Source organism: Babylonia areolata, chromosome 12 (genome assembly GCF_041734735.1).
Source record: "Babylonia areolata isolate BAREFJ2019XMU chromosome 12, ASM4173473v1, whole genome shotgun sequence".
NCBI classification, from domain to species: domain Eukaryota; kingdom Metazoa; phylum Mollusca; class Gastropoda; order Neogastropoda; family Buccinidae; genus Babylonia; species Babylonia areolata.
In genome coordinates, this window is record NC_134887.1 from 34,214,496 (window position 1) to 34,239,556 (window position 25,061).

General features: G+C 41.2%; 1 protein-coding gene across 4 annotated transcripts in view; it reads right to left on the reverse strand.

The window, feature by feature from the left end:
* The window catches only part of LOC143288561 (sarcoplasmic/endoplasmic reticulum calcium ATPase 1-like), an 84,821-nt gene that overhangs the window by 6,614 nt on the left and 53,146 nt on the right, over positions 1-25,061 (reverse strand). For 2 of the 4 annotated variants that reach the window (XM_076597164.1, XM_076597163.1), the window contains exon 26: positions 22,787-22,904. In XM_076597164.1, coding sequence (XP_076453279.1) covers positions 22,787-22,904 — 118 coding nt within the window. Of the gene's footprint in view, positions 1-5,745; positions 5,807-16,617; positions 22,905-25,061 lie in introns of those variants that run through there. The other 2 variants (XM_076597165.1, XM_076597162.1) reach the window with 2 other exon arrangements.

Sequence of the window (25,061 nt, forward strand, 5' to 3'; positions counted from 1 at the left end):
TTTGTTTTTTTTTGTGTTTTTTTAACCAAACTCGACTTGGATCAGTTTATTACGGTAGCGGGGAAGGAAGAAAATTTTAAAAGGATCAAACTGTCAGTAAAAATGATTAATAGATCGGATTGAGTGTACATGCCAAATCACACTCTTCTTTCTCTCCCTATCCCTCTCTCAGTCACACATTAACTCTCTCTGTCCATCTCTTGCAAATGGATGCATTCTCTTTTCCACAGGCACACAAAATTGTTCATACCCATTCTTCCCTCCTTTTCAATCTTTTTTTTTTCCCTTCTTTTCTTTTTCTATATAAACCTCTGTTGAAATCATTACGGAACTGACAACACTGGACAATAATGCAATTAAAGAAAAAGTCAAGCCATTATAAGATTCTTCTTTTTGCTGACTCCACAAATTTTGTCCTTTTGAGACCTGTGAGTGAGTGAGTGAGTGGTTTACAGGATAACTCCCAAAGCAGGAAGATGGATGAGCAGAAGGATCTGATTCCCTTCTCAATGTCATTGCACCCTCATTTTTGTGAGTGAAAGTCTCTCAAACACTCAAACACCTTAACAAAAACAGCCAGAGTTAGGTTCATGGCAAATTATGACAGCAACTGTGTGTGAGAGGAGGTCCATTTGTTTTGGGTTTTTTTTTGTTTTTTTTGGGGGGGGGGGGGGGTTCTTTTTCCCCCCCCCTTGCATTATTTTTGGTTCTGAGAATCACTGCCTGATGAAAGTCAGTCACACGAATCACTCTGTCCCATATTAGATGGCAGTGTGGACATCCACCACACACACACATCAACTGTGTCTTTGGACACACACACACACACACACACAACACACACACGTCATCTATGTCTATAGCTGTCAGAGACTCGAGTGTTGCCTGTACTGTTTTCATTCAGTACAGCCTGGACAGGACCAGTTTCCAAGTTTCAGTTTCTCAAAGAATGCGTCACTGCGTTTGGACAGATCCATGTACACCACACCACATCTGCTTGGCAGATGCCTGACCAGCAGCGTAACCCAAGGCACAAATCAGGCCTTGAGTGCAACATGCATATATATATATATATATATTAGTTTATCTGTCATTATTTTATTTATTTATTTTAGTTTAGTTTATTATTATTTATTTATTTATTTTTTAATTGATTTTTTTTTCCTCAAAGCCTAAGTGTGTTGGGTTACGCTGCTGGTCAGGCATCTGCCAAGCAGATGTGGTGTAGCGTATATATATATATATATATATATATATATATATATATATATATATATATATATATGGATATGACCGAACACAGTAAATGCCTCCTCGAGCGAGCTACTGATACTGATAATGATACTGTCAAGAGTGGATTTCATTCTGCAGAATTAATTTTGCCAGAGGAGAACTCTTTCATTGCCATGGGTTCTTTTTCAGTGCACCAAGTGCGTGCTGCATACAGTTTATCGTCTCATGTGAACGACTAGATGCTCAGTTTGATTTTTCAAGTCAAACGTGGGAGAAAGGGTGAGGCCAGGAATCGATCCCAGACCCTCAAGGACACTTGTTATTGGCAGATAAGCCACTCAGCCATTCTGCAACCTCTCTCCTTGACAAAAAAAAAAAAAAAAAAAAAAAAAAAAAATGCATGGAGAAAGATGGTGCACCTAAAGGCCCTCTCTCACCGCACGCCTCAATCAATGACACCTAAAGACCCTCTCTCACTGCACGCCTCAATCAATGACACCTAAAGACCCTCTCTCGCTGCACGCCTCAATCAATGACACCTAAAGGCCCTCTCTCACAGCACACCTCAATCAATGACACCTAAAGGCCCTCTCTCACTGCACGCCTCAATCAATGACACCTAAAGGCCCTCTCTCACAGAACGCCTCAATCAATGACACAAGCTGGAGATTGATGGAAAAACCCAGTTGGTGGAGAAAGATGGTGCACCTAAAGGCCCTCTCTCACCGCACGCCTCAATCAATGACACCTAAAGACCCTCTCTCACAGCACGCCCCAATCAATGACACCTAAAGGCCCTCTCTCACAGCACGCCCCAATCAATGACACCTAAAGACCCTCTCTCGCTGCACGCCTCAATCAATGACACCTAAAGGCCCTCTCTCACAGCACACCTCAATCAATGACACCTAAAGGCCCTCTCTCACCGCACGCCTCAATCAATGACACCTAAAGACCCTCTCTCACAGCACACCTCAACCAATGACACCTAAAGACCCTCTCTCACTGCACGCCTCAATCAATGACACCTAAAGGCCCCCTCTTACTGCACGCCTCAATCAATGACACCTAAAGGCCCTCTCTCACAGCACGCCTCAATCAATGACACAAGCTGGAGATTGATGGAAAAACCCAGTTGGTGGAGAAAGATGGTGCACCTAAAGGCCCTCTCTCACCGCACGCCTCAATCAATGACACCTAAAGGCCCTCTCTCACAGCACGCCTCAATCAATGACACCTAAAGACCCTCTCTCACAGCACGCCTCAATCAATGACACCTAAAGGCCCTCTCTCACAGCACGCCTCAATCAATGACACCTAAAGGCCCTCTCTCACAGCACGCCTCAATCAATGACACCTAAAGGCCCTCTCTCACAGCACGCCTCAATCAATGACACCTAAAGGCCCTCTCTCACAGCATGCCTCAATCAATGACACAAGCTGGAGATTGATGGAAAAACCCAGCTGGTGGAGAAAGATGGTGCACCTAAAGGCCCTCTCTCACCGCACGCCTCAATCAATGACACCTAAAGGCCCTCTCTCACTGCACACCTCAATCAATGACACCTAAAGGCCCTCTCTCACAGCACGCCTCAATCAATGACACCTAAAGGCCCTCTCTCACAGCACGCCTCAATCAATGACACAAGCTGGAAATTGATGGAAAAACCCAGCTGGTGGAGAAAGATGGTGCACCTAAAGGCCCTCTCTCACCGCACGCCTCAATCAATGACACCTAAAGGCCCTCTCTCACAGCACGCCTCAATCAATGACACCTAAAGGCCCTCTCTCACAGCACGCCTCTATCAATGACACAAGCTGGAGACTGATGGAAAAACCCAGTGTCTCTGAAAGACTTGAACCAAGAACGTGTTGCTCTGGCCGCGGAAATGAGCTTTTCCTCTGTGTTCATCAGCTGCTGCTCCCAGGTCTACATCTACCGATGAGCTTTCAAGTGAATGACAATAGCCCAGAATTCAAACGTTTCTTCACTGTCGTTAAAGAGATTTCCAAAGGAAGAAACGGTGATTTTCTCCCAACACCCCCTGTTGGGGGAGCATACTTCTGTGTCATACTGTTGCTCTGCAAGTGGACTGAGGAATGGAAGCCTTTTGACTGCAGGGCTGCTTTGTCACCATGTTCAGAGACAACATCCGTCACCTGCCACTCGTCAGTGGTCAGACCACCGTTTTGTCTGTCCTCTTGAAGAGCGTCACTTTGACAGCAGTCAGCATGTGATGCCAAGCGTATGACTGTGTCGTGTTAAGTCATTCAGATGAGATGATGAACCTAGGCCCTGTGTGCAGCATGCACTCAGCACTTGTTAAAGAACCCAAATTCAAAAAGCCTGTTGTGTGTGAACATTTCAAATGGAAAATTCTTGGGATCTAATACAAATTTGATATGGATTAAAAGACACGTTCAATAAAATATCTGAGGAAGATCAGTTAGATTCCTTAGTAAATACAAACCAAATCTGGGTATACCCGGAGAGATCTCATCAATTATTATGACTGTAAACAAGTGTCTATGGTATCGTCAGTTCTTGGAAAACTGTAGGTGCTAAAAGCAGTTTGTGTATAACTGTGTGTCTATGATATTGTCAGTAGCTGGGAATCCATAGGTGTTCAAAGAGTAATATGTGTTAAACTGGTATCTGTGGTACTGTGACTGTGTCAGTTATTGGGAATCCACAGGTGTTCAAAGAGTAATATGTGTTAAACTGGTATCTGTGGTACTGTGACTGTGTCAGTTATTGGGAATCCACAGGTGTTCAAAGAGTAATATGTGTTAAACTGGTATCTGTGGTACTGTGACTGTGTCAGTTATTGGGAATCCATAGGTGTTCAAAGAGTAATATGTGTTAAACTGGTATCTGGGGTACTGTCACTGTGTCAGTTATTGGGAATCCACAGGTGTAAAACTGGGTGTCAATAACATTGTCAGAAACAAGGGGGCTCCTTCATACAGTTCCTGGTTGGCTACAATACTTACCATGTCAAACTCCATGTTAAAGTATGAATGACTGCTATACTTACCCTTTCAAACTCTGTGTTAAAGTTTAATGTGGGAAACTGGGTGACTATGGCATTATCAGATCTGGGAAAACGGGAAGTGTTAAAGAATGATGTGTGTGGAACTGGGTGTCTAATATACTGTCAGTTTTGTTTTCGTTTTTTGGGGGTGGGAGGGAGGAAACAAACAAAGTTAAAACTGTTGTGATGACATTCACAGACACGTGAGAGATGGGGTGTCAGGCAAGTGATGCTCAGTTATCCACAGACTCGCTGTGTTCATACAAATGGACCTGTTCGCCAGGCTTGGCTCACATATAATAACTCACATCTGAAGCTGGAACCCAACCCATCCCACCTACAGTGGAGTTTTACCACCAAACTGGCTTTTGCTCTAAAGGGACCAGCATCATAGTCCACAGCATTATTGTACTCCATCCCATAATGTGGCTTTCATCCCAGTCAAGGCACAGACTGCGTGCACCGATCTCAAGAACCCTCAGAAGTTATTTGGGAAAACAACGGGAAAACCATTCATAACAAAAGCCATCAGGTCAATTTCGCAGCGCTTTCCTCCCCCCCCCCCCCCCAACAGAGAAGGAAGTTAAAAATAAGCATTGACAGAATTGATTGTCATGCGTTACTGCATTGTCTTTTGGGCGTCAGTGTTGTTGTTTTTTTTTTTCTTCTTTTCTTTATTTTTGTTGTTGGAACAAACTGACACACCCCACAGTACAGCCCAATTCCATTTAGATCAAATTCAAGATACTAACTTGGCCCAAACCGTTCATGCATTGATCAGTACGTGCGTTAAGATGAGTTCGCTGTGGCATTATAGCGATGACAGCGCCACCACAAGGCACGCAGATCTCGCCTCACAAGTGAACCAGACCAAAATGGGACGCCCTCGTCTTCACCCTGTGTAAGTAAGGACCTTGCCTGTCATCCCAGAGCCAGTCCAGAAGTTGTACCTGGCCTGAATCTGGTTAAGACAGGACCAAGAAACTGGGTCTTTTTGACTGTGTCGCTCACTGAAAGACAAACTGAACTACAACTGTCACTAGATTCAATTCATCACCCAATTAATTTTGCTAATTACAAAAAAACAATTTTCAAGATCAATGCTTATACTTTTCTGATTTGACATCATCAGAATTGACAGCATCCTTTCCATCCTCATCCCCCACCCCACCCCACCCCATCCCCTTACAACCTCCCAGTCCCGTTTTGCACTGGTTCAGGCAAAATTTATGTTCGTTCGTTTCTGTTTTTATCTTTTCAAAACTTGCAGTTGGCGGCTGTTTTGTTGACTGAGCAGAAAAGAAGGGGCTGGGGGGTGGGGGCCAGGGGGGGTGGGAGGAGGAGAGGGAGGAGCGCAGTGGCCAGTAGTGCCAGAGAGATGAAGGAGGAGGATGGAGGAGGAGGAGGAGGATGATGGAGGGTGATGGAGGGTGATGGAGGAGGAGCAGTGGCAGCAGCAAGTGGTTGGGATCAGTACCGGCAGAGAGCAGAGGAGACATTGGCGGCTAGCTGGCGTCCTCAAAAGAACCCAGGGTAATCTGCAAAGCACAGCAGTGACAGCGTCTTATTGCCAGCCTTCCCTCCTCCACACGTCAACACAATGCATCATCACACATCTCAACTACCTCTACTTCAAAAAAAATCACCACCACCACCCCCACGCCCACCCCAAAAAAACAACCCTCCAAAACAACAAAAAACCCAACAAAACAAAAAACAACCCATCTACAGTGAAATGATGCCAAGGAATGAATGACCAAAAATGTGCACCATTTTCTTCTTCTTTTATTTTGAAATTGTTTTTTTTTTTTTTTTGGTTTAATTTTCTTTCTGTCAGACATTCAAGAAAACAAATGACTTGATTTTTCCCCCCCATAATTTTCTTGTCGTTTTTGACAGAAAATGGTAATTAATGGTAAAATATTCTCCCAAAATACTTCTTTTTTTTTTCATTGATTTTATATCATGCACAAACTTTGTAACAGTAAGACAAATCATATATTCAGAACTTACCAAGCCCACATATAAACTGTCTTGAAAGAAACATCAGAAGCCCACATATATGACAATGTTATTGTGGATCAGGTAAAACCAATCTAACGAAGAGAGAAACGCACTAGGTACATGTGAATGACCAGAGGTAAGAAGCAGGCTCACACACATCGATACCAACATTGGTCATTCACTCCTGTTCAGATACATCTCTACGCATGTCGCAAACAAACAAAAAAAAAAAAAAAAAAAAAAAAAAAAAATCAACAATCACCCAAACAAACCAAAAACATGCTCAAAATCATCACTTGTGCATTACCAGCTTAAAATTGATCCTATCATTGTATTCATTCATTAAATGGCATTCTCATCACGCTTAATCAGTCTTCAAATACTTACATGCTACATAGAATAAAACAGAAAAAAAAAAAAAATTAAAAGAATAAATCTGAGCACAGCAGGCAGAACAAGCATACTCTGTATCAACACAGTGCTGTTTTGCTGCCAAAGAACAAAGAAAAAAAGAACACGTCAAGAAAACTTCATCATACTGGTGTTCAATGGCTGACAAAGTGTCAGCACTAACAAAGGAACCAAAGAAATGTATTCTGAGTGAAACGACAATCAGGCAGTTTGCAGAGACAGGCAACAGATGGATGATGCGACAAAGATGTTTCACACACACAAAATAGGCCAGTTTTTAATTAAAACATCTACATCACTCTACCTCCAAGGGCATTTCACACCCAAAAAAAGAAACAGTATCCTGTTTTTAAAAGATTCACATCTCTGTGGGTGTTCAGTGAAGTGTGCAGCAGTGGACTCCTTTTTCCACCCATTTCTCCCAGACTGCATGGAAGAACACACCCCACACACAACGTTCATCATGTTTGTTTCCTCTTTCTGACACTCTCACATGTTTTGTTGGGCTTACACGCTTCTTTCATGTCTCCTTCTATCCAAGAAAAAATGTCTTAACTTAAAAAAAAAAGAAAAGAAAAAAAAGAAAGAAAAAAAAGGATTGATTCACAGTAGCATGTGGTGTATGAATCTGGCTACAACAATGTGTTTCATGTGTTTTTTTTATCCTTTGAGAGATCATTTCCTGGGAGAATTTACACCATCCCCCCTCCCCCGCCCGACCCCTCTCCATCGCCTCTAGAAAAAAAAGAAGAAGCAAGCAATGAGAAAAGCCATGTCACTCAGTTGTCATTACTGTCAACCTCACATTTGTTTTTGTTTTTAAGGGTGGGTGGGTGGGGGAGTGAAAAAAGAGAAGAAACAGGAAATGACACAAACCCACATCTGTATGGTTACCAGTATTCAATATGATGGGTTATCGATTTATACCAGCTGGTTAAGGTTTTCAATCCATACATCCTCTAACTGAAAGTGTGTGGTTGGTTGGTTGGTTGGTTGTTGTTGTCATAAATGTGAGTGCATTATTTTGAGGTCATTGGTATCTACTACTTTCAGGGTAAAAAAAAGAAAAAAAAAAAGTGACAATTTTAAGCTTTGCAAGCAAAAGATAATCCAACAATTACTTTGAGTCTGAGCAACAGTGTCCTCTAGTCCCCTCTCCTCAATAGGTCCTCTAGTCCCCTCTCCTCAATAGGTCCTCTAGTCCCCTCTCCCTCAATAGGTCCTCTATTACCCTCTCCCTCAATAGGTCCTCTAGTCCCCTCTCCCTGAATAGGTCCTCTAGTCCCCTCTCCCTCAATAGGTCCTCTAGTCCCTCTCCCTCAATAGGTCCTCTAGTACCCTCTCCCTTCATTGTCTGTCTAGTCTCCTCCCACTCAATAGGTCCCCCCCTCTCCCTCAATAGGTCCTCTAGTCCCCTCTCCCTCAATAGGTCCTCTAGTCCCCTCTCCTCAATAGGTCCTCTAGTCCCCTCTCCCTCAATAGGTCCTCTATTACCCTCTCCCTCAATAGGTCCTCTAGTCCCCTCTCCCTGAATAGGTCCTCTAGTCCCCTCTCCATCAATAGGTCCTCTAGTCCCCTCTCCCTCAATAGGTCCTCTAGTACCCTCTCCCTTCATTGTCTGTCTAGTCTCCTCCCACTCAATAGGTCCCCCCCTCTCCCTCAATAGGTCCTCTAGTCCCCTCCCCCTCAATAAGTCCTCTAGCCCCTTCTCCCTCAATAGGTCCTCCCCTCTCCCTCAATAGGTCCTCTAGTCCCCTCTCCCTCAATAGGTCCTCTAGTACCCTCTCCCTTCATTGTCTGTCTAGTCTCCTCCCACTCAATAGGTCCCCCCCTCTCCCTCAAAAAGTCTAGTCCCCTCTCCCTCAATAGGTCCTCTAGTCCCCTCTCCCTCAATAGGTCCTCTAGCCCCTTCTCCCTCAATAGGTCCCCCCCTCTCCCTCAATAGGTCCTCTTGTCCCTTCTCCCTCAATAGGTTCTCCCCTCTCCCTCAATAGGTCCTCATCCCCTCTCCCTCAGCAGGTCCCCTACCCCTCAACAGGTCATCTAGCCCCCCTCTCCCTCAATTAGCTGTCTAGTATCCTCCCACTCAACAGGTCCTCTAGTCTCCTCCCCAACCCCTCAATTGGTCGTCTCCTCTCCTGTCAATAGGTGCCTTCCCTAAACATGCCCCTCCCCTCAATCTGAATGGACACAACACATGTATGCACCATGTTTCTTCTCCAACATCAACAATTCAAATGACATCTGATTGGTGGGCCTTGTCATCATTTGCAAAAAAGCAGAATGAAATATAGTGGACCACAAATACTGAAGATAACTACATTTGATTTCTGATGGGTCCTCAAACACTTATTGATGAGTCTATTATTCACAGTTAACACGACAGGAACAAAACAAAGTATCACTGCATTGAAAATAAACTGCTTTTGACAAGTGGGTGGGGTCTTTTAACAGTCAACGGAAACAAAAACAGAAAGTATCACTGCATTGAAAATAACTGCAATTGATTGATGGGTCTGGTAATATTTAACATAACTGATATAATGCAATTTGTATCACGGCATTCAAGGTAATTCATAAATGCAATTTTACCAAAACTTGACTGAACTTTAGGGCCGTTTTCATCGTCTTGAGTGAGCACATTTCGGTGGTAATGTGAGCGTGCATACCTTGTGAACTAGCTTGTGTATCTGTGTGCTGACACCTGTGAAAATGTAAGTAAATGATGAAGATTATTGCACATGAATAGCTTGGATGTGAGTGTTTCAGTGTGTGAGGGTGTGAATCACACCTGTGTATGTTTGTTTGCTTGATGTCTTTTCACCGGTGTTTCCAGTCAGAATAAGTTCATCATGAGTTTAGTTAACAGGAACACACATGTCCAACTGAGGAAATTTCTATGTGCCCAATTAACATAAATATCAAGTTCATTTCACTTCAATAATTAAACACACACAAAAACCTGAAGTAATAAGTGATCTTTTCCAGATGTGTGAGTCAATTCTAAAATGTGTGTGTGTGTGTGTGTGTGTGTGTAGATGTACATATAATAGGCTGGGTTTTCCCACATATGGTACTCCCTGACCCCCACCCCCTCCAAAATTTAAAACAAAAAAGAAATTGTGTGCATGTGTAAAGCCATAGCTGTGTCCACATGCTTTACCCAATTGAGTAAAAAAAAAAAAAAAAGTACCACAAATAGATTATCAAAAATATATATCTGTCAATTGTGCAGCAAGCACACACTGTCTGATACATCTACTTCATTCCAGAATTTGCTGTCAAGAGCATGAGAAAAAAAAAAAAAAAACAACAACGGTGGAAGGGGGGGTATGGGGATGGGGTGGCGGGAGTTGTCATGAATAAGTTGGAATGAAGCAAATTCTAAGAGACTAGGAATCTTCAATATCAAAACAACAAACACTGCCAGTAATTTTCCCTCCTAAAAAGACTGGGACAAAAATGTGTGCGTTTGTGTGTGTGTGTGTGTGTGTGCTTTCCAGTGTGAGTGGAGACAAAACACCACACAGTTCAATCCAAATCACAACAATTGCTGCGGTCAAGTTCTGACATGTAAATGAATCGGTAAACAGCCAGATGCAGGACAGAAGGGTTGGGGGTGGGGTGGGTGTGTCGACACACTGAAACACAGTCGTGACATGGAGAAAAAAAAAAAAAAGAGAGAGAGAGAGAGACTGAAGCCCACACAAAATGCATGCCTTACAGTCCACACAATCCTCACAGAATTAAAAAAAAAAAAAAGTACAAAAAGGATTTTTTCATTGCTGTTGTAAATAATTGAGCTGGAACCAACAAATTGAAAGTTCTGCGTTAAAAGTGATTATCGCAGGTCTTTATCCTGAAATAATAGTAGTCATTTCAAATTGGTTGGCTGTAATATTCCTATGTTTATGTGTGCTATTAGTTTATTGACGTAAAAAGACAATATTATATATATATATAAAAAAAAAAAAACTGACATGGGATGGGACCCGCATATGGTTTCATTATCACCCATCATAATCTAAGAGGCTAAATCACTGTTCAGGTCATTAATAAAAATCTTTTTTAAATTACAAGCAACTCTCTCACGGCATGCTCTTTTCAGTAGATGAAAACACATAGACTCTATCCTACCTTCTGCTGAAGCCACACATTTCTAACTTATGTTATTAATAGTCACTGTTCCGTTCGTTTGGGTTTGAAGTCCAGACTATATATTTTGTGACTTAAGTTTCTCTTTTAGAGAAATGCTGTTCACATCAACAATTGTGAGAAAATACCTTTCAACCCTCTTTGATGGAGGGCTGGGCAGTGAGGGTGGGGGTGTTTTCACTTAGTGATGAGCATTCTGTGTTGAGCTGGTTGGATGACGCTTTGCAGCATCACAAGAAACCAATGAAGGTGATGGGTATGTACAAAAAACCATGAGGAGATACTGGAATAAGGCTGAATCACATAGTTACTACGGTAATGGTTAAGAAAGCATTTTCTTCGCTTTTTACTATTTTTCATTGACGGCATCTATCTATTCAGTTCACTCTGTAATTCAAACTTTACAAAAAAAAGAACACCATCCCATCCACCCCCTAAAAATAAAAAAAACAAAAGAGCCAAAATGTCCACAGTCTGCTACTTCATATTTTACTTGATGTTTGATGTTTGCATGGTTCTGACATCTTCTGACTGCAAGATTTTACTTTCAATTCTTTTTTTTTTCTTTAAAAAAAAAATCAAATCAGAGTAAATTCATAGTAAAAGTTGTGTAAAATCTTCTTTCCTTTTTCCTATTTACCAGCTACAGTTGTCTTTGCCTCTGATACACTGGCTCGATCCGCCCATTTTTCCATACTACTGGCAGAAATGGAAATAGTGTTGTACAGAGTGCTGCAATGTTGGAATAATATCATCTACAATAATGAAGAAAAAGATACACGTCGTCATGCTTCAAAAACCAATCACTGTAAACAACAAAATATCAATTCCTAAACATTAAAAAAAATGTTGCCAAAATGTTCCAAAATCTTCCAAAAAGTAATGGCTTAAAAAAATCATATCAACATCTACTGTCAGTCCAAGTGTGATTCTAACTGGTACTTGAGAAAATGTTTATGTCCAAGGGTACCATGCATACACACAATTCAAGATAATAACAGGATGTTATATAGACTTATCATCATATAGACTTATAAACTATTAAAAAAAAAATAAAAAAAAATAAAAAAAAGATAAAAAAGAAAAAACAAACAAAAGGGAAGATGTGAGTGTGATGGTAATGCCATGTGCTTCATTCTTACCAAATGGTAATCATGTCCACTTTGTGTGTGGCAATAGTACATGTAAGGAGAATGTGAACTGTGGATGTAAGTCCACACATCCTTTCACACTACTCTATTTAGGTAACAGTTATCTTCTGCTGGTGGAGAGGCATGCACAGCAGGAATGTTCTGTTTACCGGTCTTATATTCCATGTACACATTAAGTACTGCAGTCAGAAAAAAAAAGAGTAAAAATTAGCAATTTTCACTTGAAGAATCAACAAAATGAAGATGAATCAGATGTGTATCACATCCAGTACAATGATGTCTGTATGCTGCAGCCTGTTGTAGAAAAGAGAACGTTCTGATGTTATTGACAACGTATCACACATGTTTACAAAACAAAACGAAATGCTTAACAGGGCGAAAAGCAAACGAACAAAAAAAAAACACAAACCAACCCAAAACAGATGATGTTTCCAGAACACAAAATACAAGAGGAGAAATAAAAACAACATAACCCCATCTCAGTCTGTACCAGTCTTTCTCACCAAACTCTCACAACTCCCTTGCACCTGCATGTGGCAAAGTGAAATGCATTTACAACCTTCCCTAGTTCACTGTCAGCAAACGACGACGACACTGATCACTATTCTCCACGTCAACTCAAAAGTCAAGATGCATGGTTTCATTGTTCCCGCAGAGTGTCTTTCAAAGCTGCAGGGTGTCTTCCAAAATTTGAGAAAGGTCTATAATTTGGGGTGAGGGTCTGGGGTGGGGTGGTGGGGTTGAGGGGATGAGAGCTGTAGGGGTGGGGGTTATAATCCCAGCTCGGATAACCCTGCCTCTACCTGTCAGCTCGTTTGTTTTTTTGGGTTTTTTTTTTCAGTCAGTTACAGCACTTAAGTTTTGAGAACTACAGTCTACTATGCATTGTCAAATAAAAAGACTCTTGAAGCCTACTACCACACAACTGAAGCCACTATGCTGTTACTACTGAACCAAAAAATACTGCCCACTAAATCAAAGCAACTAGACTATTTGTTTTCATCTGACAAAATACCCATTATCTATTAAATGTATATTTTGTGTAATATTTGGAGAGAGAGAGAGAGAGAGAGAGAGAGAGAGAGAGAGAGAGAGAGAAAATAAGAAAGAAAACAAGTGTGTGTGTGTGTGTGTGGGTGTGTGTGTGTTTTCAGTTTCTCTAAGAAGTTTTATCCTGACTGATTCACTGATGGCAAAGTATGATGAAAACTCATCCATGTGATTGTGAGATTAAAAGATATCACATCTTGAAAATACTTTCTTTTTTCTTTTTTTTTTTTTAATGAAGCAGCTCTTGATGCTCAAAAACACTTACCATCACAAAAAAAAAAAAAAAAAAAAAAAAAAGCACTGATGATTTTGAAAGGATTTTTCTTTTTAAATGAAAGCAACTTACAATGTTAGCAGCTCAAGCACAACTGTTCTGCATCTCTATGTAAAGCATGTTAAAAAAAACCAACAAACAAAACAATGACAATCCAAAAATAAAAAAACGCTGAATATCTAATTCAAACCTGGATACAAAGAGGAAAATTTTGGCAACAAAACTGCAGCAAGTAATAACTATGTGAAAAAAGTTTTAAGAAGATAAATACTACGAAAACTTACAGCTACCATGTTAAAATTTTGGACAGACAGAGCAGGGCAGAATTTCATTTGTCCTTTGCATGAATGTAATCATATGCGACTGTTTTCCCTTTTATTGACTGATTTAGTTTAAATTAAAAAAAAAATCAATAAAAAAAATCATCAATATCTACCCACCCTTGTCTCCAAATGTCGCAGTCTTAGTTCTGGCCAAGACACATTTTAGTCTGCGACAATATGTCGTGCTTGACCCTTAGTACTTGTCTGGTTGTTTTTGTTTTATTTTGCAGTGGCACAAACTGCATCATGCATTTGATGGGAATTTGAGACTTAAAAAAAAAGAAGAAAAAAAAAGAAAGAAAGAAACTTCTCCTGCAAATATACCATGTTGCATTTGAGAAAAAAAAAAAAAAAAAAAAGAAGAAAAAGAAGAAGAAGAAGAAGAAAAGGCATATGCACACAGAAGAAGAAAAGCATGGAATAATATACAGTTTAGTGTTAAATGTCGTGCAAACCAGATATACATATCTTCAAGTATCAGGACAGTACTGACTGACAGCATGTGCAAAGTGCAAGTCTGAATGCAGTCATTCAAAGAAAAAAAAAAGGGTGTGTGTGTGTGGGGGGGGGGGGGGGGGAAGAAAAGAGAAATCAACCAATAAAAATTTTGGTTGCTCTAAGAATACAGATACTACTTCTACTGATATATGTGTATATATATATATATGAGAAGCAACAAACAGTATGAGTGTACAGTTTAAAAGAAAATATAGTTTTGTGCAGTATTTGTTGAACACACACAGCCAGTCAAATACAGATGGGAAAAAAAAAAAAAAAACACCAACAAAAAACAAAAAAAACTGCTGCCGATATGTATATGCAGCAAACAGAATTTTGATGTAATGTCATGGTATAGAATGGGATACCAATATGCAGCACCCCATCCTAAACACTTGGAAAATGTTGTCCTTTGGGACAATGTAAAATGCTGTCCCCTGCTTACACCCCCGCCCCAACCCCCCCCCCCCTCTCCCCAACAGATTTTTCATTCTTTTCAATCAATTAAAGTGTTAATTTTTCTCCTCCCCCCCCCCCCTCCCATGAAGCAGTCTTTTTTTCAAAATGCCCTGATACACAGTAACACATAGAGAAGAAAAGGAACTTTGAGGATTAATTTTGACAGGATTTTTTTTCTGCAAATGAAAGTACATGTCAGTGAAAAAGAAAGAGAGAGAGAGAGATTTGACACAAGACTAAATCATTCACCACCCTTTCTTACAGTTACCTCCGTTTAAAACTCCTCTGCATTCTTACAAGTTAACTAATCCTGTCACACACAACAATGGCAACTCTTCTGCGAGACACATCTTCCTTTGTGTAAATTTCAAAGATTATTCACTACAAGCAAAACTTGAAAACAAAAACAAAACCAGTGCTAAATAACCAAGGAGAAAAGCAGTTGAAAGCAAAAAAAAAAAAAAAAAAAAAAAATCCAAAAAACAAAACTAAAAGGACCTGCTGTAAAACAAACACCGCAAAATATCCATGCAAGTGCAGTCCAATAAAGCAACCGTCACCTCAGGAGGGTCAGGGGAAAGAAGAGAATGTGTTGAAATCAACACAGGATGTTTAACAATACCAACTAAAGCAGCAAAAAACTGAAGAGACTGTTGAACACACACAGTTATCAAAAATGGATGGCATGAAGTAGTTCAATAACATTCATTTTCTAAAAAAAAAAGTTTTGAAAACAGAAACTTGAGCTAAAAATCAATGTTAATTCATTTTTGAACAGCTCTGCTCTATCATCTTCTTTTAACATGTGTGAAGGTAAAACAGTGCGAGTGAAACAGGTAACAGGGGGACAAATTTACTTTTGGAATGGGTTTCTTTACACTTAACACTTCTGGTAATTATCTCAAACCTCCAGATCCAAAGCTAATCAAAATGATCAGATCGGTTTACATCATTTTTGTCTTATCTTCATTAAAACTACAACCTGAAAAAAAAAAGACATAAAAGAAGATTCCATCGAGGCAAAGATATAAAATACCTCAATATGACATAAAAATACTAATCTGATCACTACAGGCTGGAAAAAAAAAAAAAAAAAAAAAAATCACACACACACACACACATTGATGCGTATCAAGAATGTTCATGCCGAACTAACACAACTCTGCCTTCCTTTGCAAACTGCCTTTGTCTTTTTTTCACCTGTCCATTTTCAGACCAGACACAAAACGTCATTGATAAGAGCTTTTTTTTCTTTTTCTCCTTGAGTTCTTTCCTTCTATCTTTTTCCCCAACTGAACAGACAATTTGAAAGTTTGCAATTATTCTACCAGCTATCATGCAAGACAATTAAAAACAAACAAACACTTGTCTGTAAATAAAATCAAGTCTTTAAGCGATTATCATAGTAATTCTGTGAAACAAGAACAACTGTTTTTATTCACGTTTTCTGGATTATATTCAAGCGGAGATTTATCAAGAAAACAAACGGAAGATGGAACCTACCCCGTTTTGAAAGAGGGGAAGGAGACTGGTAGTCTGAGGCCGGGTGGATTTGCACCCTGATTTGAGGGAAGGTAGGCATCGCGATGGGTCTCTCTATTCAAAGAGTAGCGTGATGGTGGAGAAGGCATCATTCCGTGGGATGGATGGGTGTAGTACAAACACCATTCGCTACACTGGTTAATCCACACCATGGCTCATCCAGCGTGGTGGTGGTGGTGGTGGTGGGGTGGAGGAGGAGGAGGAGGAGTGGGGAGGAGGGGGTGTTTAGTTGGTGGACCGTGTCAGAGTGTCAGTCAACAGTGTGCTTTCATGTATGTGTGTGTGGGTGTCAGTGAGACAGACAGACAGACAGAGAGGGGCACTGTTCAGTGGTGTGTGTTAGTTCAGGGAATAAATCAGTAAGGCAGAATGGAGACGGGGTTCCAGACACCACCCTTTCCGAGCGGTCACAGGAGGGGAGGAGGGAGAGTGTGAGGGGAAGGAAATCAAGGTCAAACAAACCACACCATGCAAGCTGTTGGTCAATGTGACTGGTGATTTTTATTTCTGTACAGAATGGACCATCAACACATCGTCTATGATTCTGCAATGCACTCTTCCTTTCTCTCTGGAGTCTGCCTGACGATGAGATAAAACACAGTACACAAAACAATGCCATGGCAAGAGGACAGAAAAAAACAAAAACACAATAAAACTGCAAGGATCAAGACAAGACGATGGTTACAATGCAAGATGACACACACACACACACACATCTTCAGGTGGACAATCAACAGCCAAACAGTGGAGAAATCATCAATAGCATAAATTAAGCAGAAATGAGCTATCAACCATCACTGTGTTAACACCATCTACAGTCAACACGTTTCTCTCTCTGCATATATGTAAGTGTGTGCGCGTGAGCAAGAATAACTGCAACTCAAACTGCCCAATTCAAAGTGTCCATGCCCTAGCTTTGTTCACAACTGGTTGCTTGGGATCACAACCAAAGATTTAGAAGCAGAACTGACCTCTGGCCTTCACTGGACCACAGAAAGATCGACTCAAGTCTGATTGGTAACCAGTCCTCAAGACTGATGCCAAAAGAATACGTCAGCACCCGAGCCCAGGGAACAACACTTTCACCAAAACAAGCTCAATCTTCTAAACACACATTTCATCAAGGAAGCTCAATATTCTGCACATTTTAACCAAAACTGTAGCCCACTCTACCCCCACCCTATTTCAGACACTTCTTAACCCAATCAAAATTATGCAAACTTCAGAAAATGTTTTTTAATCAATTTTTTTTTTTTTTAGTGCATCAGTTTCATTTTGCATACCTGAGAAAGTTTGAAGTATATCACAATTACAGGAGGAAACAATTTCAGTGAACTGTATGTTCAGCCTAACACTGTGTGCTTTTTTTACTTGCTGCATTAACACAAGATCTTTTTCAAGAACCATATCCTGAAGTTAGCAACACCTTTTCTATGGGGATGTGAAAAAAAAAAAAAAACCCAACAAAAATTGTGCTTTCATGGTTCAGAAGAAGAGAGGAGATAGAATGTTACAGTCAGGAAAAGAGGCAGTGTAGTTGCATGATACATGATAATAAAGTAGCAGAATGACAGAGGCGTAGAACAGACAGGCCGGGCAAAACAGAGAAACAGCCAGACAAGCAGCCCAGTCAGTACATGTGGCAGATGCAAAGACAGGAATAACCAAGAGAGCCAGAGAGTCGAAAAACATGTTTCCACTCATACCTTTGTGCACAAAGATACATAGAAGAAGAAGAAGAAGAAACAGGGATATGGGTAGACTCGGACATATCAAAGAAGAAGAAATAAGGATATGGACAGATTATTTGATACCCTACACAGCAGACTTGATAGTTTACAGAAGAGAGTGAAGAAAACAGAGAAAGAGAAATGAATGAATAAACGACTGAATGAATAGATGTGTCAGAGACAGAGAGAAGTTAAAAAGAGATCAGTACGTTACAATGAGTACACAGCCAAACAAACAAAAATGGAATGCAATCACTCTGAGTATGAGTCGCAGCAATATTGGTTCAACCAGTGACCTAGCAATGAGCAACATGTGAAAAGAAACCAAATAAACAATAATTAATCAAAAGGCTCATGGCTTACAAGGACTTTTGGAAAAAAAAAAAAAAAAAAAAAAAAAGGTGAACTGGCCCGTTACTGAAAAAAAAAAAAAAAAAGAAAAAAAAAGAAGAAAAAAAGAAAGAGAGAGAAGGGAACTAAAAGAACCTGAGTGTTCCAATGACCGCCGCATGCCAACCAGCGGAGAGGATGGAACCAATACAACTGACTACACACACTGCACAAGCAACATGGTCTACCATGCCAGGAGAAGCATCATCACAACTTCACACAGGTCCGCTCTTCAGCACTGACCCCCCCAAGCCCCTCCCTTTATCCTACACTGATGAAGATATAAAACAGGGTCACGGAACACACTGGCCAAGTCTGAACGACCACACTTGATTCTCTTCAAAAAGGGTCTGTGCATAGATAAGAGGAATGGAAAAAAGGTCTGGTAATTCTCTGATCCTCGCGCTGACAGCAACAACTGACCCCCCCAACGTCCCTTTTCCTGGACTGTCCCAAACAGTGGTGCAACTGATGACAGGGGTTCCTGCACTTCAACTGCTGGCTATCTCTCTCTCTCTCCACAGTCACCCCCCTACCTACACCCCGGCTGTGCTCATTTTTGCCATGGACACGAAACCCCTATCAGGACCTCAACTTTCTCCCCTGCCCTACACAGACAACAACCATGGTATCTGTTGTTTTCATTTGTGTGTGTGTGTGTGTGTGTGTTTTAATAGTACAATTCTTATGTCCACAAGGTAGTGAAGCTTTCATGCTGACAAAAAAAACTTGGATTTTGAAATGGACATTTAGGGAAATTTCTTTCTGAAATGAGCGAATTCCTCCAAATACAAAGTTATGTTATGTTATCAAAGTTATAAATATTATTATTAAAATTTTTATTTTTATTTTTTTTTAAAAGAAGAGAAAAGGACCAGGGGCTGAACAGGGCCGATCACACAAAAGAGATATCACACGGAGTTCCCCAGACGATGCGATGAAGAAGCAGAAGTGATGAAGGGACAGTGTGATGTGGGGAGGTGTGATGAAAACAACAGGCTTGTGGCCTTACAAGGCTGCTACACACTTCTTTTTTGTTGTTGTTTTTTTGCACATACTGATGGCCAACAACTAACACCTACTACACTCTCTCTCTCTCTTTCTGTCTGTCTCTCCTGGTCATACAGTGTCAAGTCACTGATGCCGATACTTCTCTTTAGCTGGCTTAACATAAAAAAAAACAAAAAACCACAGCCGTCAAATCACATCCATAAACTTCTGCCTCAGGACTCGCAATGATTGCAACAGCAATAATTCCATGAACAAAATGATGCAAACTTGGTACCATTCACTGATTATCACAACACATACAAATCATCCACATATGTACTAAAAACACATGACAAATCTTTCTTCTTTTTTTTTTTTAAGAGGAAAAAATAAAATCATCTACCTGCAAAATGTTAAAAGACAATACATGAGAATACAAGTCAACTGTGAACAAGGAATATGTATTTAAGTTATTTTAATTATAAAAGGAAATATAAAAAGGAAAATAAACCCCATCATTCCCCATCTCCAAAGATACAGTTTAAAAAACAACAACAACAAAACACACCCACCAAATCCAGCGCACAAGAAGAGAGTTAAGAGTATCGTCAGTAAAGATGATCCCCCAAAATGAAAGAAGAAATGGAAACGAGGCCCAGCACAATACTGTCGGTTACGTAACATCCACAGAAGCTGCCAGGAGCTGAGTCACACTTAACACTTCCCCAACTCCAGACCTAACCCCCAGGGAGACATCCCCACTCCCCTCATCCCACACTTACCACTCCCCACCTCCAGACCTCTCCCCAAGGGAGACGCCCCTCCCGCTCCCTGTAGCAAAACCTCACTTATATACCTTGTTCAGGATCTTAACTGCCCTCAGAACACATCACCTTCTACAAATATACAACCTCAAATCTATGTCATTTCCTAACAGAAAAGAACCCAAACTTTTCTTTTTCCCAAATACAACCTCAATTCCACATAATTTCTCAAAAGGAAAGACTAACCTTTCTACAAAACCACCTCAATTTTATTATTTCCCAACAGAAAAGATCCTAAACTTTCTCTTTTTCTTCTTCTTACTCTTGTAAAAACCATGTTGGCAAACATTCTTGATGCAGACAATTTCTGGCATCAGACAGAACTACCTAGTACTAACCAAACGAAGGATACCATACAGTTACCCCCCGACATATAAAACCTACAGCTTGAATCAGACTTCTAACACCTCCACCACTTGGGCCACATGTAGATGTCAAATGTCAGAGGGTGCTGTCCAAACAGATGACACCCCCCTGGACCCCACTCCCTTCCAACTCCATTTCCTTTACCTCCATATCCTCTCCCTTCCAACTCCATTTCCTTTACCTCCATATCCTCTCCCTTCCAACTCCATTTCCTTTACCTCCATATCCTCATTTCCTTTATTCCCACAACCCCAACAAAGATAGCCTATTACCTTTATCTCCCACATCCCTAACAAAGACAGCCCAAACTTGCACTTTATTTCTTTCTCTTCTTTTTATTTTCTACGATTCTTTTTTTTTTTTTTTTTTTAAAAACAAGACACAAGTTGTCTTTTCATAGTTAAAAGTTTGAAGGACTTTTTGACAGCCGTAACAATTACTCCTGGCAGATTCCACAATGCACATACATAAAAGCCTCTCAATTGTGTCATAAACATTCAGACAAAAGGAGCACTAAAATTAGTGGGGAAAAAAACAACAACAAAAAACCCAATGTGAAGCAATGAATCCTCTCACAGACACTCATCGCTTGTCAACCTCACCCTTTGATACAGGCATTGGAAATCAATCCATACACATTTCATCAACCTTTGCAAGCTTTTAAAACAAACAAACAAACAAAAAACCCCAAGTCTATCACTCAATACTTTCTGCACACTATGACAAACGTTTTCATGCTAGGCATCCATCAAGTCATACACCATCTCTTATCATTATTATTAATGATTTAAAAAAAAAAAAAAATTTTAATGGAAAAGCTAACAGAACAAAAACCAACACGAAGTAAGCGAACGATTCACTGAGGTACTGCAATCGAAAAAACAAACAACAACAACAAAAATACAACCACAACTGAACACTAGTGACCACACACCAAAACCAACATACAGCACACAATGCACAAAAACACCTGGTGGAGATCTAACTCTAGAAACAGCCGCAAATATAGTCTTTTTTTTTTTTTTTTTTTTGCCTCCTGGGCGTGGGGGTGGGGCTCAAGACAACACTGCACAAATACATCAACTGACACAGTGGCTCAACAACAGTGCTGTCTGTGTGTGTGTGTGTGTGTGTGACCCTGTCCCAACTATTGCATGACGTCTAACACCTCCTCTGACAGGGACACAGTGGTATAAAGCAAAGAGAGCACTGCAGCACAACACTCCAACAAGACACTGTCAGACACAACTCCCAACACAAGGGACTCCGACCACCAGATGCTCACAGGACGTGGCCGGTATAGGAAAGGAACAAACGGACTAAAATATGCCCACGACAGTAGCTGGGTGTGGTCTTGTCTCGCTAGCTCAACAAAAAGACACCTGCCCTGGGGACAGGGGATGTGTGGCCACTGACAAGGTCTGGAAGTTAGGACTCTATGGGAGTATCATACCATATGTACAGCCAGGTCTTTTTGGGTTTTTTTTTGTTGGTTTTTTTTGGTTCCAGACCTTACAATACACTTTCTCTCTACCCTGATGGTTGCTGCTGTCTGTTTCTGAGGCACTGCACTGCACTCCAGCCAGGGAGGATTGCACGCTTTTCCAGCCTGACGCTTCAAACATCCATCCTAATTTACTTTCTCTTCTCCCCCCCCCCAACCCCCCTTTTTTTAAAATTTATTTATTTTTTTTAAATCTCAGAATCAAGTCAGAGTGTCTCAATGAAATAAATAATGTAGATCAATGGTTTGAAAGATGTGCTTTTGGGTATGTGGTTTCTTTAATAAAGAAAAAATGAAGAAAAAAAGTCACACTTCAATTTTTCTTTTATCATCTATTTGAAATTTGGAACAGAGTAACGAAGTGAATGAATAAACTTCAGTTATCTAATTATGAAAAACCCAATTCAATTTTCATTTACCCACCCACCACACAAAAGAAGGAAAAAAAAAAGATAATTTTTCACATCTTTGAGATCACACAAACGACCTATTTATCTAAAACATGGCATATTAACACGAGATGAGAGAAGAGAAGTGTTCTGAGTTTATCTACTGTCAATCTGTTAGTTGTTAACATTTAAAATCACCCGACCCTATCACTGCAGTGCGTCAGTAACAAAACATTCAGGTCAATATAAAAACAGAGACTTAGAAATGAGGAAGAGAAAAAAGGGAAAGAAGTGGGGGTTGGGGGGGTTGGGGAGAGGAGAGTTGAAAGGCAGAGGTTTGCTACTGTCAATAAATAGCAGGAAGGGAGACTACTATCATAAAGGGGAGTAAGCCACCAGGCCAATGTAGACGGCCCAGGCAAGGACCATCCAATGCAAGTCGTACAAGGGGTTTTTACCATCAGCAAACTTGCGGGCGATGTACTTGAGCGTTTCGTCCAGTATGATGACAGGGAAGGAGATCTTGAGAACAGCCACCCACTCCTCAACGGTGAGGGGAGTGATCTGGAAGATGACCTGCAACACACACACACACACCCCGACCCAAAATCAACACCTATATTGTATTACCATGCTCATCAAAAAGGACCAAACAAGCAGGTTTTCACTCTTCAAGTGATTGTTAGAAGGACAAGCCATCTGGAGCCTTTTAGCATAAAAAAAGCCTGTGACACACAAACACATTTTATCTCTTAACCCCCAAACAAACAACAACAACAAAAAAACCCTTTAAAAAAAACCCTTAAAAAAAAAAACCCAGGATGGCTGGCCATCAGTGCAAGCAGGTAAGTACGAAGAGAGGTAATATGGAGCTCCCCCACAAACACACACACTCTGTCACACACAGAAGTGACCCAACATAAGCACACACTGCCACACACACTCCCCATCACAAACAGAAGGCCCAACACAACCACACACCCACACTCCCCATCACAAACAGAAGGCCCAACACAACCACACACCACACTCTCAATCCCACACAGAAGTGACCCAATATGAGCACACACCACACACACTCTCTCTCTCAGTTACACACAGAAGACCCAACACTCACTCTCTCTCTGTCACACAGAAGTGACCCAACATAAGCACACACCACTCTCTCTCTCTCAGTTACACACAGGAGACCCAACACACAATCTCTCTCTCAGTCACACAGAAGTGACCCAACATAAGCACACACCACACACTCCCTCTGTCCCACACAGAAGTGACCCAACATAAGCACATACCACACACACACACACACACCACACTCTTCAGTCCCACACAGAAGTGACCCAACATAAGCACATACCACACACACACACACACACCACTCTCTTCAGTCCCACACAGAAGTGACCCAACATAAGCACACACCACACACACTCTCTCTCTCTGTCACACAGAAGACCCAACATAAGCACACACCACAAACACACACCACACACTCAGTTTCACACAGAAGTGACCCAACATAATCACACACCACACACTCAGTTCCACACAGAAGTCACCCAACATAATCACACACCACACACTCAGTCCCACACAGAAGTGACCCAACATAATCGCACACCACACACTCAGTTTCACACAGAAGTGACCCAACATAATCACACACCACACACTCAGTTTCACACAGAAGTGACCCAACATAATCACACACCACACTCTCAGTTCCACACAGAAGTGACCCAACATAATCACACACCACACACTCAGTTTCACACAGAAGTGACCCAACATAATCACACACCACACTCTCAGTCCCACACAGAAGTGACCCAACATAATCACACACCACACACTCAGTTCCACACAGAAGTGACCCAACATAATCACACACCACACACTCAGTTTCACACAGAAGTGACCCAACATAATCACACACCACACACTCAGTTTCACACAGAAGTGACCCAACATAATCACACACCACACTCTCAGTCCCACACAGAAGTGACCCAACATAATCACACACCACACACTCAGTTCCACACAGAAGTGACCCAACATAATCACACACCACACTCTCAGTCCCACACAGAAGTGACCCAACATAATCGCACACCACACTCTCAGTCCCACACAGAAGTGACCCAACATAATCACACACCACACTCTCTCTCTGTCACACAGAAGACCCAACATAATCACACACCACACACTCAGTCCCACACAGAAGTGACCCAACATAATCACACACCACACTCTCTCTCTGTCACACAGAAGACCCAACATAAGCACACACCACACACTCAGTTTCACACAGAAGTGACCCAACATAATCACACACCACACACTCAGTCCCACACAGAAGTGACCCAACATAATCACACACCACACTCTCTCTCTGTCACACAGAAGACCCAACATAAGCACACACCACAAACACACACCACACTCTCAGTCCCACACAGAAGTGACCCAACATAATCACACACCACACACTCAGTCCCACACAGAAGTGACCCAACATAATCACACACCACACACTCAGTTCCACACAGAAGTGACCCAACATAATCACACACCACACACTCAGTCCCACACAGAAGTGACCCAACATAATCACACATCACACACTCAGTTCCACACAGAAGTGACCCAACATAATCACACACCACACACTCAGTTCCACACAGAAGTGACCCAACATAATCACACACCACACACTCAGTCCCA